This window comes from Hypanus sabinus, unplaced genomic scaffold (genome assembly GCF_030144855.1).
Source record: "Hypanus sabinus isolate sHypSab1 unplaced genomic scaffold, sHypSab1.hap1 scaffold_2153, whole genome shotgun sequence".
Classification (NCBI taxonomy): domain Eukaryota; kingdom Metazoa; phylum Chordata; class Chondrichthyes; order Myliobatiformes; family Dasyatidae; genus Hypanus; species Hypanus sabinus.
Genome location: NW_026780260.1, coordinates 14893 through 41566, shown reverse-complemented (window position 1 = coordinate 41566; position 26674 = coordinate 14893). Strand labels below are relative to the sequence as shown.

Below are 26674 nucleotides of genomic sequence, written 5' to 3'. Positions count from 1 at the left end.
GTGAGAGAGGAGCAGGGAGAGGGAGGGGAGAGGGGACGAGGAGAGATGGTGAAGGAGGGAGAGAGGGGGAGGAGGAAAAGAGGGTTGGTGAGAGAGAGAGGACAGAGGGAGAGGGAGGGAGGAAGGGTGAGAGGGAGAGGGAGAGGGAAGCCAGGAAAAGGGAGGGAGTGAGAGAGAGAGGAGCAAGTAAGAGGGGGAGAGGGAAAGAGCAAGTGGTGTGTGATACGTGTGAGGTTTGTGCAGTTTGATAATACTCCCCACGTGGGCATCCTGTGGTTATTCCAGTACCCGAGGGGGGTGCAAGAGGTTAACTCGCGCGGGGGGGGGGCTGCATATTTGCTCCCTCGGGGTGCAGATGAGGGGTGAAAAGAGACAATCGACCCGGGCAGAGACTGGCAGCGGTGATCGCTTCGCAGGCCCAGCGATCAACGGCGGCCGTCCTCCGCGGTCGAGGGAGGGACCCAGTGGCGACATTGCTTGCGTGTCTTTTGACGTACGAAGGAGGGTTTGATGTGCGCTGACGGGGTGAGAGTGGGGGGGGGGGGGCAGACGGCCCATGGACGAGCACGGGAAGATGAGACGCACGTTGTCGGGACGGAGAAACCCGCCCGCGCTGATGCGTGGCACACGGGACACTTTCCGACCTTCTGTCTCCTTGGTCCCATCTTTTCACACAGCCCCCCGGGACGCCACAGCCTGGGCACCTCCGGGACTGACCTTGCCCACAACATGGTGACATAAGTCCGGATCCGGGGCAGAGTAATATCGCTTCAAGCAGACAGTGCCGTTCACCTCGCCCCGCATGGGTTTCCCATAAGTGTACCTGAGAGAGAGAGACCCCAATCACATTACATCCCATCACACCAATCCGGGGTCGGACACAGAGTGAATCTCCCTCCACACCGTCCCATCACACACTCCCGGGTCAGACACAGAGTGAATCTCCCTCCACACCGTCCCATCACACACTCCCGGGGTCAGACACAGAGTGAATCTCCCTCCACACCGTCCCATCACACTCTCCCGGGGTCAGACACAGAGTGAATCGCCCTCCACACCGTCCATTCACACACTCCCGGGGTCAGACACAGAGTGAATCTCCCTCCTCACCGTCCCATCACACACTCCCGGGGTCAGACACAGAAGTGAATCTCCCTCCTCACCGTCCCATCACACACTCCCGGGGTCAGACACAGAGTGAATCTCCCTCCACACCGTCCCATCACACACTCCCGGGGTCAGACACAGAGTGAATCTCCTCCACACCGTCCCATCACACACTCCCGGGGTCAGACACAGAGTGAATCTCCCTGCACACCGTCCCATCACACACACCTGGGGCCAGACACAGAATGAATCACCCTCCACACCGTCCCATCACACACTCCCGGGGTCAGAAACTGAGTGAATCTCCCTCCACACCGTCCCATCACACACTCCCGGGGTCAGACACAGAGGAATCTCCCTCCACTCCGTCTCATCACACACTCCGGGGTCAGACACAGAGTTAATCTCCCTCCACACCGTCCCATCACACACTCCCGGGGTCAGACACAGAGTGAATCTCCCTCCACACCGTCCCATCACACACTCCCGGGGTCAGACACAGAGTGAAACTCCCTCCACACACTCCCGGGGGTCAGACACAGAGTGAATCTCCCTCCACACCGTCCCATCACACACTCCCGGGGTCAGACACAGAGTGAATCTCCCTCCCCACCGTCCCATCACACACTCCCGGGGTCAGACACAGAGTGAATCTCCCTCCACACCATCCCGATCACACACACCCGGGGTCAGACACAGAGTGAATCTCCCTCCACACCGTCCCATCACACACCTCCCGGGTCAGACACAGAGTGAATCTCCCTCCCCACCGTCCCATCACACACTCCCGGGGTCAGACACAGAGTGAATCTCCCTCCACACCGTCCGATCACACACACCCGGGGTCAGACACAGAGTGAATCTCCCTCCACACCGTCCCATCACACACTCCCGGGGTCAGACACTGGTTCCGCTTACCTCCCGCACACTTTGACGTTGATGGATTTTGTCGATGATCGTGATCAAATCTGGAAATTGTAGCGTCACTTCGAATTTGGGCAGCACTGCAGGACACAGGGAGAATGTCAATCATCTCTCTTATTGTCTGTCCCACACCGACCCCATCCTACTCCGGCCCCCACATGCTCACTGCTGCCATCAGGAAGGAGGTACAGGAGCCTCAGGAGCCACACAACCAGGTACTAGGAACTAGTTATTACCCCTCAACCATCAGGAAGGATGTACAGGAGCCTCAGGAGCCACACAACCAGGTACAGGAACAGTTATTACCCCTCAACCATCAGGAAGGATGTACAGGAGCCTCAGGACCCACACCACCAGGCTCAGGACAGTTATTACCCCTCAACAATCAGGAGGAGGTACAGGAGCCTCAGGACACACATCACCAGGTTCAGGGACAGTTATCACCCCTCAACCATCAGGAAGGAGGTACAGGAGCCTCAGGACCCACACCACCAGTTTCAGGGACAGTTATCACCCCTCAACCATCAGGAAGGAGGTACAGGAGCCTCTGGACCCACACCACCAGGTTCAGGGACAGTTATCACCCCTCAACCATCAGGAAGCAGGTACAGGAGCCTCAGGACCCACACCACCAGGTTCAGGGACAGTTATCACCCCTCAACCATCAGGAAGGAGGTACAGGAGCCTCAGGACCCACACCACCAGGTTCAGGGACAGTTATTACCCCTCAACCATCAGGAAGGAGGTACAGAGCCTCAGGACCCACACCACCGGGTTTCAGGGACAGTTATCACCCCTCAACCATCAGGAAGCAGGTACAGGAGCCTCAGGACCCATACCACCAGGTTCAGGGACAGTTATTACCCCTCAACTATCAGGAAAGAGGTACAGGAGCCTCAGGACCCACACCACCAGGTTCAGGGACAGTTATCACCCCTCAACCATCAGGAAGGAGGTACAGGAGCCTCTGGACCCACACCACCAGGTTCAGGGACAGTTATCACCCCACAACCATCAGGAAGGGGGGTACAGGAGCCTCAGGACCCCACACCACCAGGTTCAGGTACGGTTATCACCCCTCAAACATCAGGAAGGAGGTACAGGAGCCCCGGCGAAGGGGCTTGTCCTGTCCACCCCTGACACCCCTGACACCCCAGCACGGTATTCTGCCTTGTCCTGCCTTTCTGCACCCTCACCCCCTCTGATCGAAGACGGTCCCTCTCGGGTTACCCTGCACCCTTTCACCCTTAACCCATGACCTGTAGCTCTGCTCCCACCCAACCTCAGCAGAAAAACACTGCTTGCATTTACCCGAACTGTACCCCTTGTAACTTTGTGTGGCCCCTTTCAAAGCTCCTCTCAATCTTGTACGTTCCAGGGAATGCAGCCCTAACAGATTTCCTTTCATGCTGATCAGTGTGAGGTGCTGCATTTTGGTGGGGAATAATCCAACAGGACAGACATGGTAAATGGTGGGGCATTGAGGAATGCAGAGGAACAGAGTGATCTAGGAATAATGGTGCATAGTTCCTGAAGGTGGAATCTCATGTGGATAGGGTGGTGAAGAAAGCTTTTGGTATGCTGGCCTTTATAAATCAGGGCATTGAGTATAGGAGTTGGGATGTAATGTTAAAATTGTATAAGGCATCGGTGAGGCCGAATTTGGAGTATTGTGTTCAATTCTGGTCACCGAATTATAGGAAAGATGTCAACAAAATTAGAGAGAGTGACAGAGGAGATTTACTAGAATGTTACCTGGGTTTCAGCACCTAAGTTACAGGGAAAGGTTGAACAAGTTAGGTCTTTATTCTTTGGAGCGTAGAAGGTTGAGGGGGACTGGATAGAGGTATTTAAAATTATGAGGGGGATGGATAGAGTTGATGTGGATAGGCTTTTTCCATTGAGAGTAGGGGAGATTCGAACAAGAGGACATGAATTGAGAGATAGGGGGCAAAAGTTTAGGGGTAACACGAGGGGGAATTTCTTCACTCAGAGAGTGGTAGCTGTGTGGAAACGAGCTTCCAGTAGAAGTGGTAGAGGCAGGTTCGGTATTGTCATTTAAAGTAAAATTGGATAGGTATATGGACAGGTAAGGAATGGAGGGTTATGGGCTGAGTGCGGGTCGGTGGGACTAGGTCAGAGTAAGCATTCGGCACGGACTAGAAGGGCCGAGATGGCCTGTTTCCGTGTGTAATTGTGATATGGTTATATGGGCCAGTGGGACTAGGTGAGAGTAAGCGTTCGGCACGGACTAGAAGGGCCGAGATGGCCTGTTTCCGTGTGTAATGGTGATATGGTTATATGGGCCAGTGGAACTAGGTGAGAGTAAGCGTTCAGCACGGACTAGAAGGGCCGAGATGGCCTGTTTCCGTGTGTAATTGTGATATGGTTATATGGGCCAGTGGGACTAGGTGAGAGTCAGCGTTCGGCACGGACTAGAAGGGCCGAGATGGCCTGTTTCCGTGTGTAATTGTGATATGGTTATATGGCCAGTGGGACTAGGTGAGAGTCAGCGTTCGGCACGGACTAGAAGGGCCGAGGATGGCCTGTTTCCATGTGTAATTGTGATATGGTTATATGGGCCAGTGGGACTAGGTGAGAGTCAGCGTTCGGCACGGACTAGAAGGGCCGAGATGGCCTGTTTCCGTGTGTAATTGTGATATGGTTATATGGGCCAGTGGGACTAGGTGAGAGTCAGCGTTCGGCACGGACTAGAAGGGCCGAGATGGCCTGTTTCCATGTGTAATTGTGATATGGTTATATGGGCCAGTGGGACTAGGTGAGAGTCAGCGTTCGGCACGGACTAGAAGGGCCGAGATGGCCTGTTTCGTGTGTAATTGTGATATGGTTATATGGGCCAGTGGGACTAGGAGAGAGTAAGCGTTCGGCACGGACTAGAAGGGCCAAGATGGCCTGTTTCCGGGCTGTAATTGTGATATGGTTATATGGGCCAGTGGGACTAGGTGAGAGTAAGCGTTCGGCACGGACCAGGACCGAGACGGCCTGTTTCCGTGCTGTAATTGTGATATGGTTATCTGGGCCAGTGGACTAGGTGAGAGTCAGCGTTCGGCACGGACTAGAAGGGCCGAGATGGCCCTGTTTCCGTGTGTGAATTGTGATATGGTTATATGGGCCAGTGGGACTAGGTGAGAGTCAGCGTTCGGCACGGACTAGAAGGGCCAAGATGGCCTGTTTCCGTGTGTAATTGTGATATGTTTATATGGGTCAGTGGGACTAGGTGAGAGTAAGCGTTCGGCACGGACTAGAAGGGCCGAGACGGCCTGTTTCCGTGTGTAATTGTGATATGTTTATATGGGTCAGTGGGACTAGGAGAGAGTAAGCGTTCGGCACGGACTAGAAGGGCCGAGATGGCCTGTTTCCGTGCTGTAATTGTGATATGGTTATATGGGCCAGTGGGACTAGGTGAGAGTCAGCGTTCGGCACGGTCTAGAAGGGCCGAGATGGCCTGTTTCCGTGTGTAATTGTGATATGTTTATATGGGCCAGTGGGACTAGGAGAGAGTAAGCGTTCGGCACGGACTAGAAGGGCCGAGATGGCCTGTTTCCGGCTGTAATTGTGATATGGTTATCTGGGCCAGTGGGACTAGGTGAGAGTCAGCGTTCGGCACGGACTAGAAGGGCCGAGATGGCTGTTTCCGTGCTGTAATTGTGATATGGTTATATGGGCCAGTGGGACTAGGTGAGAGTCAGCGTTCGGCACGGTCTAGAAGGGCCGAGATGGCCTGTTTCCGTGTGTAATTGTGATATGTTTATATGGGTCAGTGGGACTAGGAGAGAGTAAGCGTTCGGCAACGGACGTAGAAGGGCCGAGATGGCCTGTTTCCGGGCTGTAATTGTGATATGGTTATATGGGCCAGTGGGACTAGGTGAGAGTCAGCGTTCGGCACGGTCTAGAAGGGCCGAGATGGCCTGTTTCCGTGTGTAATTGTGATATGTTTATATGGGCCAGTGGGACTAGGAGAGAGTAAGCGTTCGGCACGGACTAGAAGGGCCGAGATGGCCTGTTTCGGCTGTAATTGTGATATGGTTATATGGGCCAGTGGGGACTAGGTGAGAGTAAGCGTTTGGCACGGACTAGGACCGAGACGGCCTGTTTCAGTGCTGTAATTGTGATATGGTTATCTGGGCCAGTGGGACTAGGTGAGAGTCAGCGTTCGGCACGGACTAGAAGGGCCGAGATGGCCTGTTTCCGAGTGTAATTGTGATATGGTTATATGGGCCAGTGGGACCTAGGTGAGAGTCAGTGTTCGACACGGTCTAGAAGGGCCGAGACAGCCTGTTTCCGTGCTGTAATTGTGATATGGTTATATGGGCCAGTGGGACTAGGTGAGAGTCAGTGTTCGACACGGACTAGGAGGGCCGAGACGGCCTGTTTCCGTGTGTAATTGTGATATGGTTATATGGGCCAGTGGGACTAGGTGAGAGTAAACGTTCGGCACGGACTAGAAGGGCCGAGATGGCCTGTTTTCCGTGCTGTAATTGTGATATGGTTATATGGGCCAGTGGGACGAGGTGAGAGTAAGCGTTCGGCACGGACTAGAAGGGCCAAGATAGCCTGCTTCCGTGCTGGAATTGTGATATGGTTAAAGTCTGGTCCTCCAGTCCCACCAACATCCTCGTAAACTTTCCGTGTACTCTGTCAACTTTATTTCCATCTTTCCTGTACGTATGCTTCCTTTTACACGTTCTCTCTAGGCAGCGTGTTCTGCACCCTCTCTAAAGCAACCTCCCCCGCCCCACCACACCCGTCCTCTGATAGGACGGGCAGAACGTGATGGGTCCTGCGCAGAGTTTTAAAAGTTGCCACCGGGCCGCTCGCTGACTCAGCCTCCCTACCTTCCAGAGAATATTTAGACGGGGAGAGAATTCAAAACACAGAGATGCAAAGGTTAAGAGTCGGTGGTGAAGAAGGCAATTGAGATTTTGGCATTCATTTCTAAGGAATAGAGTACAGGAGCAGGGATCTATCTCTGGTCCTAGACTCCCCCATTATAGGAAACATCCTCTCCACATCCACTCTATTTGTGTCCTCTGGTCCTAGACTCCCCCATTATAGGAAACATCCTCTCCACATCCACTCTATTTGTGTCCTCTGGTCCTAGACTCCCCCATTATAGGAAACATCCTCTCCACATCCACTCTATCTGTGTCCTCTGGTCCTAGACTCCCCACTACAGGAAACATCCTCTCCACATCCACTCTATCTGTGTCCTCTGGTCCTAGACTCCCCCATTATAGGAAACATCCTCTCCACATCCACTCTATTTGTGTCCTCTGGTCCTAGACTCCCCCATTATAGGAAACATCCTCTCCACATCCACTCTATCTGTGTCCTCTGGTCCTAGACTCCCCCATGATAGGAAACATCCTCTCCACATCCACTCTATCTGTGTCCTCTGGTCCTGGACTCCCCCATGATAGGAAACATCCTCTCCATATCCACTCTATCTGTGTCCTCTGGTCCTAGACTCCCCCACTATAGGAAACATCCTCTCCACATCCACTCTATCTGTGTCCTCTGGTCCTAGACTCCCCCATTATAGGAAACATCCTCTCCACATCCACTCTATTTGTGTCCTCTGGTCCTAGCCTCCCCCATTATAGGAAACATCCTCTCCACATCCACTCTATCTGTGTCCTCTGGTCCTAGACTCCCCCATGATAGGAAACATCCTCTCCACATCCACTCTATCTGTGTCCTCTGGTCCTAGACTCCCCCATGATAGGAAACATCCTCTCCATATCCACTCTATCTGTGTCCTCTGGTCCTAGACTCCCCCACTATAGGAAACATCCTCTCCACATCCACTCTATCTGTGTCCTCTGGTCCTAGACTCCCCCATTATAGGAAACATCCTCTCCACATCCACTCTATCTGTGTCCTCTGGTCCTAGACTCCCCCATGATAGGAAACATCCTCTCCACATCCACTCTATCTGTGTCCTCTGGTCCTAGACTCCCCACTACAGGAAACATCCTCTCCACATCCACTCTATCTGTGTCCTCTGGACCTAGACTCCCCCATTATAGGAAACATCCTCTTCACATCCACTATATCTGTGTCCTCTGGTCCTAGACTCCCCACTACAGGAAACATCCTCTCCACATCCACTCTATCTGTGTCCTCTGGTCCTAGACTCCCCACTACAGGAAACATCCTCTCCACATCCACTCTATCTGTGTCCTCTGGTCCTAGACTCCCCCATGATAGGAAACATCCTCTCCAAATCCACTCTATCTGTGTCTTCTGGTCCTAGACTCCCCCACTATAGGAAACAACCTCTCCACATCCACTCTATCTGTGTCTTCTGGTCCTAGACTCCCCCACTATAGGAAACAACCTCTCCACATCCACTCTATCTGTGTCCTCTGGTCCTAGACTCCCTCACTATAGGAAACATCCTCTCCACATCCACTCTATCTGTGTCCTCTGGTCCTAGACTCCCCCACTATAGGAAACATCCTCTCCACGTCCACTCTATCTGTGTCCTCTGGTCCTAGACTCCCCCACTACAGGAATCATCCTCTCCACATCCACTCTATCTGTGTCCTCTGGTCCTAGACTCCCCCACTATAGGAAACATCCTCTCCACATCCACTCTATTTGTGTCCTCTGGTCCTAGACTCCCCCACAACAGGAATCATCCTCTCCACATCCACTCTATCAGTGTCCTCTTGTCCTAGACTCCCCCACTATAGGAAACATCCTCTCCACATCCACTCTATCTGTGTCCTCTGGTCCTAGACTCCCCCCACTATAGGAAACATCCTCTCCACATCCACACTATCAAGGGCAAATCATGCTTGACTAATCTGTTGGAGTTTTTTGAGGGTGTAACAAGGATGTTAGATGAGGGTAGGCCAGTAGATGTTGTGTACCTAGATTTTCAGAAGGCATTCGATAAGGTGCCACATAGGAGATTGGTGAGTAAAATCAGAGCTCATGGCATTGGGGGCAGGGTTTCAACATGCATAGAAAGCTGGTTGGCAGATAGAAAGCAAAGGGTAGCAGTGAATGGGTGTTTCTCAGACTGGCTGGAGGTGACTAGTGGGGTACCACAGGGCTCTGTATTGGGACCACAGCTCTTTACGATTTATGTCAACGATTTAGATGAGGGCATTGAAAAGTATATCAGCAAGTTTGCTGACGATACTAAACTGGGTGGCAGTGTGACATGCGAAGAGGACGTTAGGAGAATACAGGGAGACTTGGATAGGCTGGGTGAGTGGGCAGATACTTGGCAGATGTCATTCAATGTGAATAAATGTGAAGTTATCCACTTTGGAAGCAGGAACAAGAGGGCAGAGTATTGTCTGAACGGTGTCGAGTTAGGTAAGGGAGAAATGCAAAGAGACCTAGGAGTCCTAGTTCACCAGTCAATGAAGGTGAATGAGCAAGTGCAACAGGCAGTGAAGAGGGCAAATGGAATGTTGGCCTTTATTACAAAGGGAATTGAATACAAGAGCAAGGATGTTCTTTTGCATTTGTACAGGGCCCTGGTGAGACCACACCTGGAGTATTGTGTACAGTTTTGGTCTCCAGGGTTAAGGAAGGACATCCCGGCTGTAGAGGAAGTGCAGCGTAGATTCACCAGGTTAATTCCTGGGATGTCCGGACTGTCTTACGCAGAGAGGTTAGAGAGACTGGGCTTGTACACGCTGGAATTAAGGAGATTGAGAGGGGATCTGATTGCAACATATAAGATTATTAAGGGATTGGACAAGATAGAGGCAGGAAATATGTTCCAGATGCTGGGAGAGTCCAGTACCAGAGGGCATGGATTGAGAATAAGAGGTCAGTTATTTAAAACAGAGTTGAGGAAGAACTTCTTCTCCCAGAGAGTTGTGGAATGCACTGCCTCGGAAAACGGTGGAGGCCAATTCTCTGGATGCTTTCAAGAAGGAGCTAGATAGGTATCTTATGGATAGGGGAATCAAGGGATATGGGGACAAGGCAGGAACCGGGTATTGATAGCAGATGATCAGCCATGATCTCAAAATGGCGGTGCAGGCTCGAAGGGCCGAATGGTCTACTTCTGCACCTATTGTCTATTGTCTTCATTGCCTGTTGGTGGAGGGTCAGCGATTCCAGTAGGTAGACAGCTCGTGAACCTCCGCGCTTTACATTTAAAACAATAAAAGTTACCCTCTGATAAATACAGATTCTCTCTGTGCCTCATTAATACAAGGGGCGATTCTCGTAGCAGTGGAAATGCCTCCTGCCCCAGGGGGATGAACTTGGGACCGTAGAACATCACAGCACAGAAACAGGCCTCTTGGCCGTGCCGGACCATTTCTCTGCCTAGTCCCACTGACCCGCACCTGGCCCACATCCCTCCAAACCCCTCTCGTCCATGTACCCTAATGGTCTACCTCTGCACCTATTGTCTATTGTCTATTGAATGTGATCTGGGTGACTTTGGGTGCCAGATGGAACGGTCTAAGGATCTCAGAATAGAAATATACGCAAAAATATATAATTTGTAATCTATATATACATATAAATAAATATTAAAACATATTGATTTGAGTATAAGAGTTGGAATGTTATGGTGAGGTTGTACAAGGCATTGGTGAGGCCGAATTTGGAGTATTGTGGGCAGTTTTGGTCACCGGATTACAGGAAGGATATTAATAAGGTTGAAAGAGTGCAGAGTATTGAGTGTAAGAGTTGGAATTTGGAGTATTGTGGGCAGTTTTGGTCACCGGATTACAGGAAGGATATTAATAAGGTTGAAAGAGTGCAGAGTATTGAGTGTAAGAGTTGGAATTTGGAGTATTGTGGGCAGTTTTGGTCACCGGATTACAGGAAGGATATTAATAAGGTTGAAAGAGTGCAGAGTATTGAGTATAAGAGTTGGAATTTGGAGTATTGTGGGCAGTTTTGGTCACCGGATTACAGGAAGGATATTAATAAGGTTGAAAGAGTGCAGAGTATTGAGTATAAGAGTTGGAATTTGGAGTATTGTGGGCAGTTTTGGTCACCGGATTACAGGAAGGATATTAATAAGGTTGAAAGAGTGCAGAGTATTGAGTATAAGAGTTGGAATTTGGAGTATTGTGGGCAGTTTTGGTCACCGGATTACAGGAGGGTTATTAATAAGGTTGAAAGAGTGCAGAGTATTGAGTATAAGAGTTGGAATTTGGAGTATTGTGGGCAGTTTTGGTCACCGGATTACAGGAAGGATATTAATAAGGTTGAAAGGGTGCAGAGTATTGAGTATAAGAGTTGGAATTTGGAGTATTGTGGGCAGTTTTGGTCACCAGATTACAGGAAGGATATTAATAAGGTTGAAAGGGTGCAGAGTATTGAGTATAAGAGTTGGAATTTGGAGTATTGTGGGCAGTTTTGGTCACCGGATTACAGGAAGGATATTAATAAGGTTGAAAGAGTGCAGAGTATTGAGTATAAGAGTTGGAATTTGGAGTATTGTGTGCAGTTTTGGTCACCGGATTACAGGAAGGTTATTAATAAGGTTGAAAGAGTGCAGAGAAGGTTTACCAGGATGTTGCCGGGACTTGAGAAACTGAGTTACAGAGAAAGGGTGAATAGGTTAGGACTTTATTCCCTGGAGCGTAGGAGAATGAGGGGAGATTTGATAGAGGGGTATAAAATTATGATGGGTATAGAGAGAGTGAATGCAAACAGGCTTTTTCCACCGAGGCCAGGGGAGAAAAAAACCAGAGGACATGGGTTAAGGGTGAAGGGGGAAAAGTTTAAAGGGAACATTGGGGGGGGGGGGCTTCTTCACACAGAGAGTGTTGGGAGTGTGGAATGAGCTGCCAGATGAAGTGGTGAATGCGGACTCACTTTTAACATCTGAGAAAAACTCGGACGTGTAGATGGACGAGAGGGGTATGGAGGGATGTGGGCCAGGTGCGGGTCAGTGGGACTAGGCAGAGAAATGGTCTGGCACGGCCCAGAGGGGCCGAAAGGCCTGTTTCTGCGCTGGGATGTTCTACGGTTGTACAAGCCGGCAGATGATAGCACAGAGCGGGAGATGGGAGAGAGGTCAACCGAGGAGATGGGAAGTTGATGGCTGAAAGAGATACCGGGCTGGAGGAGGGTGGAGGTTGATAGGAGAGGGCAAAAGACGATGGAAGGGCTCTAGAATACCCTGATCTGCTGACCTCCTGGGACTTTCACACACAAGCAGCCTCGAGAGTTTACAGAGAGCCGTGCGGGAAGCGTTCAGAGAGCATTGGGCGAAAACGCCGGGTCAGTGAGGGAGGAGACCGGCCGGACTGGTTCAGGCTGACGGGGAGAGGGCAGTAACTCGAACAGCCAGCGTCCAGTGCGGGCGAAAACGCCGGGTCAGTGAGGGAGGAGACCGGCCGGACTGCTTCAGGCCGACGGGGAGAGGGCAGTAACTCGAACAGCCAGTGTCCAGTGCGGGCGAAAACGCCGGGTCAGTGAGGGAGGAGACCGGCCGGACTGGTTCAGGCCGACGGGGAGAGGGCAGTAACTCGAACAGCCAGCGTCCAGTGCGGACGAAAACGCCGGGTCAGTGAGGGAGGAGACCGGCCGGACTGGTTCAGGCCGACGGGGAGAGGGCAGTAACTCGAACAGCCAGCGTCCAGTGCGGACGAAAACGCCGGGTCAGTGAGGGAGGAGACCGGCCGGACTGCTTCAGGCCGACGGGGAGAGGGCAGTAACTCGAACAGCCAGCGTCCAGTGCGGACGAAAACGCCGGGTCAGTGAGGGAGGAGACCGGCCCGACTGCTTCAGGCTGACGGGGAGAGGGCAGTAACTCGAACAGCCAGCGTCCAGTGCGGACGAAAACGCCGGGTCAGTGAGGGAGGAGACCGGCCGGACTGCTTCAGGCCGACGGGGAGAGGGCAGTAACTCGAACAGCCAGCGTCCAGTGCGGACGAAAACGCCGGGTCAGTGAGGGAGGAGACCGGCCCGACTGCTTCAGGCTGACGGGGAGAGGGCAGTAACTCGAACAGCCAGCATCCAGTGCGGGTGAAAACACCGGGTCAGTGAGGGAGGAGACCGGCCCGACTGCTTCAGGCTGACGGGGAGAGGGCAGTAACTCGAACAGCCAGTGTCCAGTGCGGGCGAAAACGCCGGGTCAGTGAGGGAGGAGACCGGCCCGACTGCTTCAGGCTGACGGGGAGAGGGCAGTAACTCGAACAGCCAGCGTCCAGTGCGGGTGAAAACGCCGGGTCAGTGAGGGAGGAGACCGGCCGGACTGCTTCAGGCTGACGGGGACAGGGCAGTAACTCCAACAGCCAGGCGTTCCGACAACACGACAAAGTGGACAAGCTAGTCCACTGGTCGTTCACCTGACCGCCAAATTCCCACCAAATTCCCGCGGTCTCTCGTTGGCTCGACTACGGTTTTTATTCTATTTCTGCAGGAACATGTATCTGGTGATCAATTTGAACTTTGAGCTCAACGAAGGGTCACGCAAAATAGGACGGGCATTCAACCAGATTGCAAATTCAAAACAGCAACAAATAACAACCATAAATAAATATTGAGAACTTGAGGTGGGGAGTCCATAGATTGTGGGAACATTTCAGTGATGGGACAGGACAAGCTGAGTGAAGTTATCTCCTCTGGTTCAGGAGCCTGATGGTTGAGGAGTGATAACTGTCCCTGAACCTGGTGGTGTGGGTCCTGAGGCTCCTGTACCTCCTTCCTGATGGTTGAGGGGTAATAACTGTCCCTGAACCTGGTGGTGTGGGTCCTGAGGCTCCTGTACCTCCTTCCTGATGGTTGAGGGGTGATAACTGTCCCTGAACCTGGTGGTGTGGGCCCTGAGGCTCCTGTACCTCCTTCCTGATGGTTGAGGGGTGATAACTGTCCCTGAACCTGGTGGTGTGGGCCCTGAGGCTCCTGTACCTCCTTCCTGATGTTCGAGGGGTGATAACTGTCCCTGAACCTGTTGGTGTGGGTCCAGAGGCTCCTGTACCTCCTTCCTGATGGTTGAGGGGTAATAACTGTCCCTGGACCTGGTGGTGTGGGTCCTGAGGCTCCTGTACCTCCTTCCTGATGGTTGAGGGGTGATAACTGTACCTGAACCTGGTGGTGTGGGTACTGAGGCTCCTGTACCTCCTTCCTGATGGTTGAGGGGTGATAACTGTCCCTGAACCTGGTGGTGTGGGTCCTGAGGCTCCTGTACCTCCTTCCTGATGGTTGAGGGGTAATAACCGTCCCTGGACCTGGTGGTGTGGGTCCTGAGGCTCCTGTACCTCCTTCCTGATGGTTGAGGGGTGATAAGTGTCCCTGAACTTGGTGGTGTGGGTCCTGAGGCTCCTGTACCTCCTTCCTGATGGTTGAGGGGTGATAACTGTCCCTGAACCTGGTGGTGTGTGTCCTGAGGCTCCTGTACCTCCTTCCTGATGGTTGAGGGGTAATAACTGTCCCTGGACCTGGTGGTGTGGGCCCTGAGGCTCCTGTACCTCCTTCCTGATGGTTGAGGGGTAATAACTGTCCCTGGACCTGGTGGTGTGGGTCCTGAGGCTCCTGTACCTCCTTCCTGATGGTTGAGGGTTGATAACTGTCCCTGGACCTGGTGGTGTGGGCCCTGAGGCTCCTGTACCTCCTTCCTGATGGTTGAGGGGTGATAACTGTCCCTGAACCTGGTGGTGTGTGTCCTGAGGCTCCTGTACCTCCTTCCTGATGGTTGAGGGGTGATAACTGTCCCTGAACCTGGTGGTGTGGGTCCTGAGTCTCCTGTACCTCCTTCCTGATGGTTGAGGGGTGATAACTGTCCCTGAACCTGGTGGTGTGGGTCCTGAGGCTCCTGTACCTCCTTCCTGATGGTTGAGGGGTGATAACTGTCCCTGAACCTGGTGGTGTGTGTCCTGAGGCTCCTGTACCTCCTTCCTGATGGTTGAGGGGTGATAACTGTCCCTGAACCTGGTGGTGTGTGTCCTGAGGCTCCTGTACCTCCTTCCTGATGGTTGAGGGGTGATAACTGTCCCTGAACCTGGTGGTGTGGGTCTTGAGGCTCCTGTACCTCCTTCCTGATGGTTGAGGGGTGATAACTGTCCCTGGACCTGGTGGTGTGGGTCCTGAGGCTCCTGTACCTCCTTCCTGATGGTTGTGGGGTGATAACTGTCCCTGAACCTGGTGGTGTGGGTCCTCTTGTTCTGAAGAATTACTGGATCACAAAAGCTGGAGGGTCCAACGAGAATCCGGAACGAGTGGAGAGAGGGGAAGGAGTGGCAGGTGGAAGGGGAAAGATCGGAGGAGGAGGGGAATGAAGTTGGGGGAGGTGATAGATGGGAGGAGGAGGGAACTGACTGAAGTGGAGAGTGTTCCATGGGAGAAAGGATGACGAGGAGTGGAGAAGAGGTGAGAGGGAATGGGAAGGAGGGAGAGTGGGGGAGAGATTACCAGAAACCGATGTTCAGGCCATCAGGTCGGAGGTTATGCAGGGGTCGATCGGCCTACCTGAGACAGGCCTCATTGTGGCCGTCGACCGACCCCTGGGACGGGGGATGGCACGTGGTGCCCCTGCACGGCGGGACCTCTCCCTCGGGTGGTGGGCGTCCTGAGCGGGTAGTCCCCGTGGCCAGCCGTGTTTAGTGAGCTCCCCCAACTTCCAGGATGCTGGGGTGGTGGGAGTCGGAGCGGGAACGACTGGTGGGGGTGGGGGGGGTGGAGGCAGAGTCGGTTTCCCCTGGCGTTTTACTCACCATATTCATCGACCTCGAAGAGGTGGAATTCCTTCCCTTTCGACGTGGTCACCTCAATCTTGTACGTTCCCATCGGGGGCTCCGGGTTCAGCTCGTAGGTCAGGTCCACGATCCCCTGCTGGTGCGCCACGTTCGTCCACTGCCCAATCCGGTTCTGCTGAGGGTCCTGGGGGGGGAAGGGATATCACAGCTCGTCACTCACAGTCTCTCTCGAACCCTCTCTCCCCAATCCTCACTCTCTAATCCTCTCTCTCTAATCCCTCTCTGGAATCCTCTCTCTAACCCTCTCTCCCCAATCCTCACTCTCTAATCCTCTCTCTCTAATCCTCTCTCTCTAATCCCTCTCTGGAATCCTCTCTCTAACCCTCTCTCCCCAATCCTCACTCTCTAATCCTCTCTCTCCAATCCCTCTCTCGAATACCCTCTCTAATCCTCTCTCCCTTCTCTCTAATCCTCTTCCTTCGGGCTCTCACGACCAGACTGTGTAACAGTTCCTTCCCCCAAGCCGTCAGACTCCTCAATACCCAGAGCCTGGACTGACACCTTTCTGCCCTATTGTCCTGTTTATTATTTATTGTAATGCCTGCTCTGTTCTGTACTCTGTATGCAGTCCTGGGTAGGTCTGTAGTCTAGTGTAGCTTTCTCTGTGTTGTTTTTACGTAGTTCAGTCTAGTTTTTGTACTGTGTCATGTAACACCACAGTCCTGAAAAACGTTGTCTCGTTTTTACTGTGTACTGTGCCGGCAGTTATGGTCGAAACGACAATAAAAGTGACTTGACTTGTCTTGGCAAGGGAGCATTAACGCCCAGCTCTTGCAGTTGGTCTGTAGTCTAGTGTAGCTTTTTCCTGTGTTGAAAAACGTCGTCTCGTTTTTACTGTGTACTGTGCCGGCAGTTATGGTCGAAACGCCAATAAAAGTGACTTGACTTGTCTTGGCAAGGGAGCATTAACGCCCAGCTCTTGCAGTTGGTCTGTAGTCTAGTGTAGCTTTTTCCTGTGTTGAAAAACGTCGTCTCGTTTTTACTGTGTACTGTGCCGGCAGTTATGGTCAGAACGCCAATAAAAGTGACTTGACTTGTCTTGGCAAGGGAGCATTAACGCCCAGCTCTTGCAGTTGGTCTGTAGTCTAGTGTAGCTTTTTCCTGTGTTGAAAACTGTTGTCTCGTTTTTACTGTGTACTGTGCCGGCAGTTATGGTCAGAACAACAATAAAAGTGACTTGACTTGTCTTGGCAAGGGAGCATTAACGCCCAGCTCTTGCAGTTGGTCTGTAGTCTAGTGTAGCTTTTTCCTGTGTTGAAAACTGTTGTCTCGTTTTTACTGTGTACTGTGCCGGCAGTTATGGTCAGAACAACAATAAAAGTGACTTGACTTGTCTTGGCAAGGGAGCATTAACGCCCAGCTCTTGCAGTTGGTCTGTAGTCTAGTGTAGCTTTTTCCTGTGTTGAAAACTGTCGTCTCGTTTTTACTGTGTACTGTGCCGGCAGTTATGGTCAGAACAACAATAAAAGTGACTTGACTTGTCTTGGCAAGGGAGCATTAACGCCCAGCTCTTGCAGTTGGTCTGTAGTCTAGTGTAGCTTTTTCCTGTGTTGAAAACTGTCGTCTCGTTTTTACTGTGTACTGTGCCGGCAGTTATGGTCAGAACGCCAATAAAAGTGACTTGACTACTCATTCACCTTGCGTTTCTCACCCTCTGCGTGCCACCTTGGCTGGACAGAGGAGTGTGTTTAGTCACTGAATGTACGTAAACATCCGCAGCTCGTTACAGGCCCTTCGGCCCGCAATGTTGCGCCGACCTCCTGCGGAAAATGCCTCGAATTTCCCAACCTGTAGCCCTCTATTTTCCTCAGCTCCATGTACCTGTCCAGGAGTCTCTTAAAAGACCCTCTCGTATCCCCTCAAAACCACCGTCGCCGGCAGCCCATTCCACACACTCACCACTCTCTGAGTGAAAAACTCACCCCTGACATCCCCTCTGTACCTGCTCCCCAGGACCTTAAACCTGTGTCCTCTTGTGGCAACCATTTCAGCCCTGGGGAAAAGCCTCTGACTATCCACACCATCAATGCCCCTCCTCATCTCGTACCCCTCTATCGGGTCACCTCTCACCCTCCGTCGCTCCGAGGAGAAAAGGCCGAGTTCACTCAACCTATTCTCACAGGGCACGCTCCCCAATCCAGGCAACATCCTTGTAAATCTCCTCCGCACCCTTTCTATGGTTTCCACGTCCTTCCTGTAGTGAGGCGACCAGAACTGAGCACAGTACTCCAAGTGGGGTCTGACCAGGGTCCTATAGAGCTGTAACATTACCTCTCGGCTCCTAAACTCAATCCAGGCAACATCCTTGTAAATCTCCTCCGCACCCTTTCTATGGTTTCCACGTCCTTCCTGTAGTGAGGCGACCAGAACTGAGCACAGTACTCCAAGTGGGGTCTGACCAGGGTCCTATAGAGCTGTAACATTACCCCTCGGCTCCTAAACTCAATCCAGGCAACATCCTTGTAAATCTCCTCCGCACCCTTTCTATGGTTTCCACGTCCTTCCTGTAGTGAGGCGACCAGAACTGAGCACAGTACTCCAAGTGGGGTCTGACCAGGGTCCTATAGAGCTGTAACATTACCACTCGGCTCCTAAACTCAATCCCACGATCGATGAAGGCCAACACACCGTCCGCCTTCTTAACCACAGAGTCAACCTGCGCAGCTGCTTTGAGCGTCCTATGGACTCGGACCCCAGGATCCCTCTGATCCTCCACACTGACAAGAGTCTGACCATTAATACCACATTCTGCCATCATATTTGACCGAACAAAATGAACCACCTCTCACTTCTCTGGGTCGAACTCCATCTGCCACTTCTCAGCCCAGTTTTGCATCCTATCAATGTCCCGTTGTAACCTCTGACAGCCCTCCACACTATCCACAACACCTCCAACCTGACTAAGAGAACTGTACTGCGATCACCAAATTCCTTGGTGTTCGCCTGACGGAGAATCTCACCCGGTCCCTCGACACCAGCTCCACAGCAAAGAAAGCCCAGCAGCGTCTCTACTTTCTGCGAAGGCTGAGGAAAGTCCGTCTCCCACCACACCCCCCCATCCTCATCACATTCTGCAGGGGTTGTATCGAGAGCATCCTGAGCAGCTGCATCACTGCCTGGTTCGGGAATTGCACCGTCTCGGATCGCAAGACCCTGCAGCGGATAGTGAGGTCAGCTGAGAAGATCACCGGGGTCTCTCTTCCCGCCGTCACGGACATTTACACGACTCGCTGCATCCGCAAAGCAATCAGCATTATGAAGGACCCCACGCGCCCCTCACACAAACTCTTCTCCCTCCTGCCGTCTGGGAAAAGGCTCTGAAGCATTCGGGCTCTCACGACCAGACTGTGTAACAGTTTCTTCCCCCAAGCCATCAGACTCCTCAATACTCAGAGCCTGGACTGACACCTTACTGCCCTATTGTCCTGTCTATTATTTATTGTAATGCCTGCTCTGTTCTGTGCTCTGTATGCAGTCCTGGGTAGGTCTGTAGTCTAGTGTAGCTTTCTCTGTGTTGTTTTTACATAGTTCAGTCTAGTTTTTGTACCGTGTCATGTAACACCATGGTCCTGAAAAACGTCGTCTCGTTTTTACTGTGTACTGTGCCGGCAGTTATGGTCGAAACGCCAATAAAAGTGACTTGACTTGTACTGCTCCAAAGAGAGCGACATGGGGCCATACTCACCCTCAGCCATTAGGATCTGTGATCCCCTTCACCCCCACCCCCGCTAGACTGTCTGAGGTAACTTACCGCATATCCTTTCTTACTTCTCTCCTAATGTTTGTATATCTGTGCTCTGGTAATGCTACTGTGACACCATAACTTCCCCTGGGATGAATAAAGTATCGGACTATCTATCTCTCCTTCTCCCTCCTCTCTTCTCTCCCAGCTCGATCGGTCTCTCTCACTCTCTCCTTCTCCCCAGTTGCAGGTCTTTCTCTCCCCCAACCCCTCTCTCCCTCCCCCATCCATCCATCTCTCTTTCTCTTTCCCCCAGCTCCCTCTCCACCATCCGCCTGTCTCTCTCTTTTCCCCCAGCTCTCTCTCTCTCTCTCTGCTTTCTCTTCTCTCTTTCGCCAGCTGTTTCTTCCCTCTTTCTCTCAGTGTGCCTGTCTCTGTATCTCTCTCTCCTCTCTTTCCTCCGAGCTCTCTCTCTCTCTCTCCCCATTCTCTTGAACCCTTTCCCCTCTACGTCTCTCTCCACCCTCCCTCCATCTCTTCCTTCCCATCCATCTTAGCTCTCTCCCTCTCTCCCCCACCAGCCCTCTTCCACTCTCTTTTCCCCTCTTCCACTCTCTTTCCCAACCTCTCTCACTCCCACAGAGCTCCCTCCCCGTTTGTACAAGAGAAAAGATTCTGGCCTAACTTGACCCAGATTTGGCCTGGACTTGTCCCGGAATGATCTCGGATTCGTCCTGGGTTTGATCATAATAGGTCGCGGACTTGGCTGGGATCTGTTCTATATATATATATATATCCTGGATTATTCCCAGATCCGGCCGTGATTACTCCCACATCGTGGTCAAATTATTCCTGGACTGTACGCAGACTAATCCCGAATTTGATCTGCATTTCTAGGCCCACGTGTCTGAAGTAGACATCAGCATGTCCCAGAATGCCTTTCTCTCTGACAGCTTCCCCAGCCCCCACCCTGCATGTCCCTCTTGCCCACCCCCCTCCCACAAGGTCAACTGACCCTGTACTAGAGGGAGGACGGGCAGGCGATAGAGGAGGGACGCGCACAGACCAAAGGCTTGAGATTTGTCCATTTTAACGCGAGGCGTGTTGTGAACAAGGTGGATGGGCTCAGAGCGTGGATCAGTACTTGGAGATGTGATGCGGTGGCCATGACAGAGACTCGGACGGCCCAGGGACAGGAATGGTTACTTCAATTGCCGGGTTTTAGATGTTTCAGAAAGGTCAGGGAGGGAGGCAAAAGAGGTGGGGGTGTGGCACTGTTGATCAGGGACAGCGTCAGGGCTGCAGGAAAGGAGGAAGTCTACGGAGTCTCCGTGGGTGGAAGTTAGGAACAGGAAGGGGTCAATAACCCTACTGGGTGTTTTTTATAGGCCGCCCAACAGTAACAGGCACATCGAAGAGCAGATAGGGAGACAGATTCTGGAACGGTGTAATAATAACAGGATTGTTGTGGTGGGAGATTTTAATTTCCCAAGTATTAATTGGCATCTCCGCAGAGCAAGGGGTTTAGATGGGGTGGAGTTTGTTGGGTGTGTTCAGGAAGGTTTCTTGACTCAATATGTAGATAAGCCTACATGAGAAGAGGCTGTACTCGATCTGGTATTGGGAAACAAACCTGGTCAGGTGTTGGGTCTCTCAGTGGGAGGGCAATCTGCAGATAGTGATCACAATTCTATCTCCTTTACCACAGCATTGGAGAGGGATAGGAACAGACAAGTTAGGGAAACGTTTACTTGGAGTAAGGGGAAATTGAGAACAGACATTCTCAGGGAAAAGCACGGCAGAAATATGGCCAATATTCCGGATGTGTTTGCGTGGGGTTCTGCATGGGTACGTTCCAATGAGACAGGGAAAGGATGGTCGGGCACAGGAACTGTGTTACAGAAAGGCTGTTGTAAATCTAGTCAAGGAGAACAGAAAAGCTTACGAAAGGTTTCAAAAAAAAAACAACTAGGTAATGATAGAGATCCAGAAGATTATTAACAGGAAGGAGTTTAAATTAAGAGAGCCAGAAGGGGCCATGAGAAGGCCTTGGCGAGCAGGATTAAGGAAAACCCCAAAGCATTCTACAAGTATGTGAAGAGCAAGAGGATAAGACATGAGAGAATAGGACCAGTCAAGTGTGACAGTGGAGAAGTGTGTATGGAACCAGAGGAGATAGCAGACGTACTTAATGAATACTTTGCTTCAGTGTTCACTACGGAAAAGGATCTTGGCGATTGTAGGGATGACTTACAGCGGACTGAAAAGCTTGAGCATGTAGATATTAAGGAAGAGGATGTGCTGGAGCTTTTGGAAAGCATCAAGTTGGATAAGTCACAGGGATCGGACGGGATGTACCCCAGGCTGCTGTGGGAGGTGAGGGAGGAGATTGCTGAGCCTCTGGCGATGATCTTTGCATCATCAGTGGGGACGGGAGAGGTTCCGGAGGATTGGAGGGTTGCGAATGTTGTTCCCTTATTCAAGAAAGGGAGTAGAGATAGCCCAGGAAATCATAGACCGTGAGTCTTACTTCAGTGGTTGGTAAGTTGATGGAGAAGATCCTGAGAGGCAGGATTTATGAACATTTGGAGAGGTATAATATGATTAGGAATAGTCGGTATGGCTTTGTCAAAGGCAGGTTGTGCCTTACGAGCCTGATTGAAGTTTTTGAGGATGTGACTAAACACACTGATGAAGGAAGAGCAGTAGATGTAGTGTATATGGATTTCAGCAAGGCATTTGATAAGGTACCCCATGCAAGGCTTATTGAGAAAGTTAGGAAGCCTGGGATCCAAGGGGACATTGCTTTGTGGATCCAGAACTGGCTTGCCCACAGAAGACAAAAGAGTGGTTGTAGACAGGTCATATTCTGCATGGAGGTTGGTGACTAGTGGTGTGCCTCAGGGATCTGTTCTGGGACCCTTACTCTTCGTGATTTGTATAAACGACCTGGACGAGGAAGTGGAGGGATGGGTTGGTAAGTTTGCTGATGACACAAAGATTGGGGGGGGTGTTGTCGATAGTGTGGGGGGCCGTCGGAGGTTACAGCGGGACACCGATAAGATGCAAAACTGGGCTGAGAAGCGGCAGAGGGAGTTTATCCCCGGGCCTAGAGGTCAGAACAAAACCCCTGCTGGGGAACGGTCCCTCTGATTTGTAATGGCAACCATCTTGTGATGTGCAATGTTTTGGCAACAACATGGGCGCACTGAATAACTTCTTCAATGAAGACAGGATCGATAGGCCAGGTCTATAGACAATAGACAATAGGTGCAGAGGTAGACCATTCGGCCCTTTGAGCCTGCACCGCCATTCTGAGATCATGGCTGACCATCTACTATCAATACCCGGTTCCTGCCTTGTCCCCATATCCCTTGATTCCCTTATCCATCAGATACCTATCCAGCTCCTTCTTGAAAACATCCAGAGAATTGGCCTCCACTGCCTTCCGAGGCAGTGCATTCCAGACCCCCACAACTCTCTGGGAGAAGAAGTTTCTCCTTAACTCTGTCCTAAATGACCTACCCCTTATTCTCAAACCATGCCCTCTGGTACTGGACTCTCCCAGCATCTGGAACATATTTCCTGCCTCTATCTTGTCCGATCCCTTAATAATCTTATATGTTGCAATCAGATCCCCTCTCAATCTCCTTAATCCCAGCGTGTACAAGCCCAGTCTCTCTAACCTCTCTGGGTAAGACAGTCCGGACATCCCAGGAATTAACCTGGTGAATCTACGCTGCACTTCCTCTGCAGCCAGAGTGTCCTTCCTTAACCCTGGAGACCAAGTTCTGAAATCTGCAGACGAAACGTCGCCGACTCCACGTAGTTAGCATGGTCCCCACCAGAAACTGGGAATGGAAACGTGACTGGGTGCAGAAGGAAATGATCCCAGTGGTTTCCCGGCATACGTGACGAATGAGCCCTCGTCGGTAGGGTTATAACCATCGTTCCAATGGCAAACTCTGCCCTCTCCATCCGGCTCGATGCCCGGGCATGTCCAATCCGCTGGCACGGATCCCCCCCGTCGTTCATCCCTCCCTCCTGATTGGCTAGCCCTCATCCAATCAGGTTTCCGCTCTCCCACGATCGAGTCCCAGTTCTAACTCAGAGAGAGAGCGAGCGAGACCTTGGCCTTTGTTACAGGTCTCTTCCTCTGGCTTCCTTTCAACGGTTTCCCTCGCCAGGCGGCCCCAGGAGCCACCGCAGTCTTCTGCGCAGCGGGAACTCGCCACAGGGAGCACGGGAGGTGGAGTTACCCGGAGAACACGCTGCTTTCGACTTGACGGGCCTCCGGTGGAGGTCGGGACGGCGTGGTGGAGGGAACCGTTGACGTAAAACTGGAGGGAAAAGGGTCTTAACAGAGACGAAGGTCCGAGTGAGAAACGGAATTCGGCTGCCAGCAGGTTGGGAGAGCGGAAGGCTGAGCGGATGAGGACAAGCCGATCAGGAAGGATGTAAATACCACCGGATTGGACATGCCCAGCCGTCGTCCCTGATGAAGGTGGCAGGGTTTACCGTCAAAACGCTGGTTATAATCAACGCCAGGACCCAGCTGGAAGCCCAACAAGAGCTCATCCGTGGTTGTATTCGATTTCCCCAACGTGCTAACGAGGTAGAGGCTGACAACCCTCCCTGCGCAGCTTAAAGTCCCTTTGTGTGCCTGTAGCAAAGCATGTCTTCACATGCGCACCTTAAAGGGAACATGGGGTTGGGGTGAGAATCACTGGCAGTGGCCTGAGCCGGGGCCCACCCCATCCCTGAGCTCCCAGAATGGTCCCTGGGCACAAGGGTTGGGAAATAATCACGGCTGGGTTTAGATTCATCAGCATAGGCCTCAACCAGGCCCTAATTCAGACTGGAGCTCCCAGAACAGCCCCTGGGCCTAGTGTCCATGCATGTTCTAGCTGGTGGTCCTATTCACCAGCATAATAGACAATAGACAATAGGTGCAGAAGTAGACCATTCGGCCCCTCAAGCCTGCACCGCCATTCTGAGATCATGGCTGATCATTCACTATCAATACCCAGTCCCTGCCTTGTCCCCATATCCCTTGATTCCCCTATCCATCAGATACCTATCTAGCTCCTTCTTGAAAGCATCCAGAGAATTGGCCTCCACCGTCTTCCGAGGCAGTGCATTCCACACCTCCACAACTCTCTGGGAGAAGAAGCTCTTCCTCAACTCTGTTTTAAATAACTGACCTCTTATTCTCAATCCATGCCCTCTGGTACTGGACTCTCCCAACATCTGGAACATATTTCCTGCCTCAATCCTATCAAATCCTTTAATTATCTTAAACGTTTCAATCAGATCCCCTCTCAGTCTCCTCAATTCCAGCGTGTACAAGCCCAATCTCTCCAATCTCTCTGCGTAAGACAGCCCTGCCATCCCAGGAATCAACCTAGTGAATCTACGCTGCACTTCCTCAATTGCCAGAATGTCCTTCCTTAAACCTGGAGACCAAAACTGTACACAATACTCCAGGTGTGGTCTCACCAGGGCCCTGTACAAATGCAAAAGAACATCCTTGCTCTTGTACTCAATTCCCCTTGCAACAAAGGCCAACATTCCATTTGCCCTCTTCACTGCCTGTTGCACTTGCTCATTCACCTTCATTGACTGGTGAACTAGGACTCCTAGGTCTCTTTGCATTTCTCCCTTACCCAACTCTACACCGTTCAGACAATACTCTGCCCTCTTGTTCCTGCTTCCAAAGTGGATAACTTCACATTTATTCACATTGAATGACATCTGCCAAGTATCTGCCCACTCACTCAGCCTATCCAAGTCTCCCTGTATTCTCCTAACGTCCTCTTCGCATGTCACACTACCACCCAGTTTAGTATCGTCAGCAAACTTGCTGATATACTTTTCAATGCCCTCATCTAAATCGTTGACATAAATCGTAAAGAGCTGTGGTCCCAATACAGAGCCCTGTGGTACCCCACTAGTCACCTCCAGCCAGTCTGAGAAACACCCATTCACTGCTACCCTTTGCTTTCTATCTGCCAACCAGTTTTCTATCCATGTTGAAACCCTGACTCAGGCCCTGATCCAGCCGCAAGCTCCCAGAACAGCCCCTGGGCCCCGCGTCCGTGTATGATAGCAGCTGGATCACTAGCGCAGGCCTAAGCCAGGGCCCTGCCTTATCCTTGGACTCCTGGGCCCAGGAAGATGGATGTCACCCCCTGTCCTGGGGCAGGGCGAGGCTGAGGCCTGGATCCTGGCGACGGGACTCACCCAGAGCGTTATCAGCGGGTACTGCAGAGAGAGATGGAGAAGCCACATTAGTACTGGGCTCCGGGAAGCGGGGAGGCTGAAGGAGGGGGAGACGGAGGGATATGGGGGAAGGGAGGCAGGTGGGGAGATGGAGGGAAGGACAAGGGGTGGAGAGGGAGGAGAGAGGCAGGGACATGGAGGGTGGTGCAAGGGGAGAGATGGAGGGGGTGGCGACTGAGGGAAGGGAGAGGACAAAGGATGGGCTAAGATAGAGATAGAGGGCCAGGCAAGGGGGAATGAGGGACAGAGGGAGGCAGTAGATGGAGGGAGGGGGAAGTGGAGCAGGAAATGGAGGAGGGGCAAGACCGAGATGTGTCGGGGGAGGGGGAGGCCCATCCCAGGAGGGATGGAGGGAGAGAAAGAGGGAAAGGAAAAAGATGGAGGTTGAGGTGTGTGACAGGGAAAGGGAGAGGAAGAGGAAGGAGGGCGGGATATGAGGTGAAGAGGGAAGGAAAAGATGGAGGGAGGGCAAGAGGAGTAGAGGGGGAAGAGGGCGAGGGCAGGAAGGGTGGGAGCAGAAGGCTGCGATGGAATGGGGGGGGGGCCCCCAAGAGGCCATCCGGCCCGCCGAGCTGGTGCAGGCAAGCAGGGCCCCGGTTGTGGGGAGGGTCGGAGGGAGGGGGGAGCGAAGGTCGGCGGTGCTGGGGGCGGGGCGGGAGAGGCGCAGAACGCGGGACGGACCCCCTCACCTGCTCGTCAGCCGGCATGAAATCCTGGGTCAGGGAGACGACACGGAAACGCACTGGAAGACAAGGTGCAGTGCAGGGTGAGATCCCAGAGGGAATGACCACCCCCGCCCCATCCCCTGACCTCCCCAGCAGGTCACATCCCCGATAACTCCCCTAACACCCTTCTGATACACCCAAACGCTGATAGCGGCGCGGCGGGGGGTCAAACACCGAACGACCTTTCACCTCCTGAGACCTGAGGTTAATCCCTCAGGAGTTTGGAGGCAAGAGAGCAG

The 26674-nt window shown here is 52.3% G+C and overlaps 1 protein-coding gene across 1 annotated transcript; it reads right to left on the bottom strand.

The window, feature by feature from the left end:
- Nucleotides 1-717: 717 nt before the first annotated feature.
- Nucleotides 718-26449, bottom strand: LOC132387742 (ovostatin-like; the record flags this gene model as incomplete). The annotated part of the gene is made up of 5 exons (XM_059960101.1): nt 26400-26449; nt 25672-25692; nt 15705-15870; nt 2026-2111; nt 718-823 (listed from the first exon to the last, which is right to left on the bottom strand). Coding segments are annotated over exons 1-5 (397 nt in total), but the record flags the coding sequence as incomplete, so codon positions are not given.
- Between the last annotated feature and the right edge of the window lie 225 nt (nt 26450-26674).